Source organism: Plasmodium malariae (assembly GCF_900090045.1).
Source record: "Plasmodium malariae genome assembly, chromosome: 5".
Classification (NCBI taxonomy): Eukaryota; Apicomplexa; class Aconoidasida; order Haemosporida; family Plasmodiidae; genus Plasmodium; species Plasmodium malariae.
This window is the reverse complement of record NC_041779.1, coordinates 910,312-912,234: the sequence shown is the minus strand read 5'-3', so window position 1 is coordinate 912,234 and position 1,923 is coordinate 910,312. Positions and strand designations below refer to the sequence as shown.

Genomic DNA, 1,923 nt, shown 5'->3' with positions numbered 1-1,923 from the left:
TTATATCCTTTCTATATATGTACGTTCGGTGGTTATTAGAGGACCCCCATCTTCTTTCTCTGTTATTCTTACCTTCCTTCCTAAGTATATCCTTTTTGGCAACTTGCAGCATTTTTTTTTTTTTTTTTTTTTTTTGGAATTCTCAATGTCTCTCAATGAAATATAATCATCTACTTTTTTTTCTAAAAATTTAGCCGCCTTGCATCCATATACATCAATATTAGTATTCCATATATTTTCAAAATTCTCCAAGAAGACATTTAAGGAATAATTAGTTATTACAGATTTATTTAGAAACGTAAAAGTTTGCCATCTCGATGAACATTTCATTTCTCTTAAATGTTGAAAAAGTTTTTTCTTACATTCTGTCCAGTAAAGATCATATATATCATTAGGTATTTCTTCTTGTTTACACATTTTATAAAAATTTTTCTTTATTTTGGACATCATTTTAAGATAACATGAAATTTTACATTTAAGATAATAATAATATATACTATAAATTTTGTCCTTATTTACAAAACATGAACATGATTTAACTAACTTATTTATCTGTTTTTTTGATAAATATATCGTAACATCATTTTTCGTACCTCCGATTGGCATTTCATTTTTTTTTTTTTTTTTCTTTTTAGCCAAATCAGTCCGAGTACAACTTTGAGCATTTGTATTATTCGTCTGCTGTGCTTTTTCAGCTAATTTTCTAGGACATCCCCTCGCACTTAATTCTAACTTTATTAATGTATTATTCCTTAATGAAGAAGCAGTATTCTACCAAAACGAAAAAAAAGGAAATAAAAAATATAAAAAAAAAAATACATAAATAAATAAATAAATAAATATATATATATATATATATATGTATATGTATATATATATATATATATATATATATATGTATATGTATATATATATATATACACATAATACTTATTGACTAATACGTTTATCTTTTAGCCTGCTGAACAACACTTTTGTAGTTAAACGCTTATAACATGTAAAAATTTTCCTACTAATAACGGGGATTCTAACAGTACAAGTAGCACTACATTTAGCAAAACAAGCAACAAGGCGATGGTAAGTCCGGAAACGCCACACTTTTTTAAACCACTCTTTGCAAGCATTTTTTCCTTAAAATGTTCAGAATATAAGTTTAATAAATAATAATCAGTTAATAATTTTAAAATTAATTTTTTAATTACGGAAAATTCTAATTCTGAACAATTTATTAATTCGTTAAAAGTTAAAAAGTTAGATAAACTATTTGTTAAAATTTTAAATAGAAAAAAAATATAATTCGGTACTCAATATACAAATATAACTAAAAAAAAAACAAAAAAACAAAAAAACAAAAAAAACTAAATAAAATAAAATAAAATAAAAACAAATAAAAAGAAATAAAAAGAAATTAAATTTAATAAAAAAAAAAGTAAAAAAAAATAAAAAAAAGATCATAATTATCCACAAGCCAGGTAATTAGGAATATGAATGTATGAACTGTTCAGGTCCTTTCATTAAATTGTTACTTTTTACAATATTCTATTATATTACAAAGGTATAATTCATTTATTCATTAAATTCGACATATATTAGTGATAAGTTATATGTATGTATATATATATGTTTAAGATTGAAGAACTATTGCAATGTAGTAATATCATATATATATATATATATATATATATATATATATATATATATATATACATGTAAAAATTTTTATATATATGCTTAAACATGAATGGAGAAATGGTTAAAATATAATAATCAAAGTGATATGCATATACTAAAGTAAGAAATTATTAAAATATAAAAAATAACATGGTGATATAATATAAAAATTAAAATGGGAAACATAAAAAAGTTAAAAAAGATTAATTTCCTAATAGTAAGTAAAAAAATTATTGGAATTAATTACAAAAA

At 21.5% G+C, this 1,923-nt stretch overlaps 1 protein-coding gene across 1 annotated transcript; it reads right to left on the bottom strand.

The window, feature by feature from the left end:
- PmUG01_05027400 (RAD protein) lies at positions 1–1,124 on the bottom strand (the record flags this gene model as incomplete). The annotated part of the gene is made up of 2 exons (XM_029003479.1): positions 1–751; positions 1,033–1,124. 2 exons carry the CDS (start codon positions 1,122–1,124, stop codon positions 1–3), a joined length of 843 nt encoding a protein of 280 aa, XP_028860420.1.
- Between the last annotated feature and the right edge of the window lie 799 nt (positions 1,125–1,923).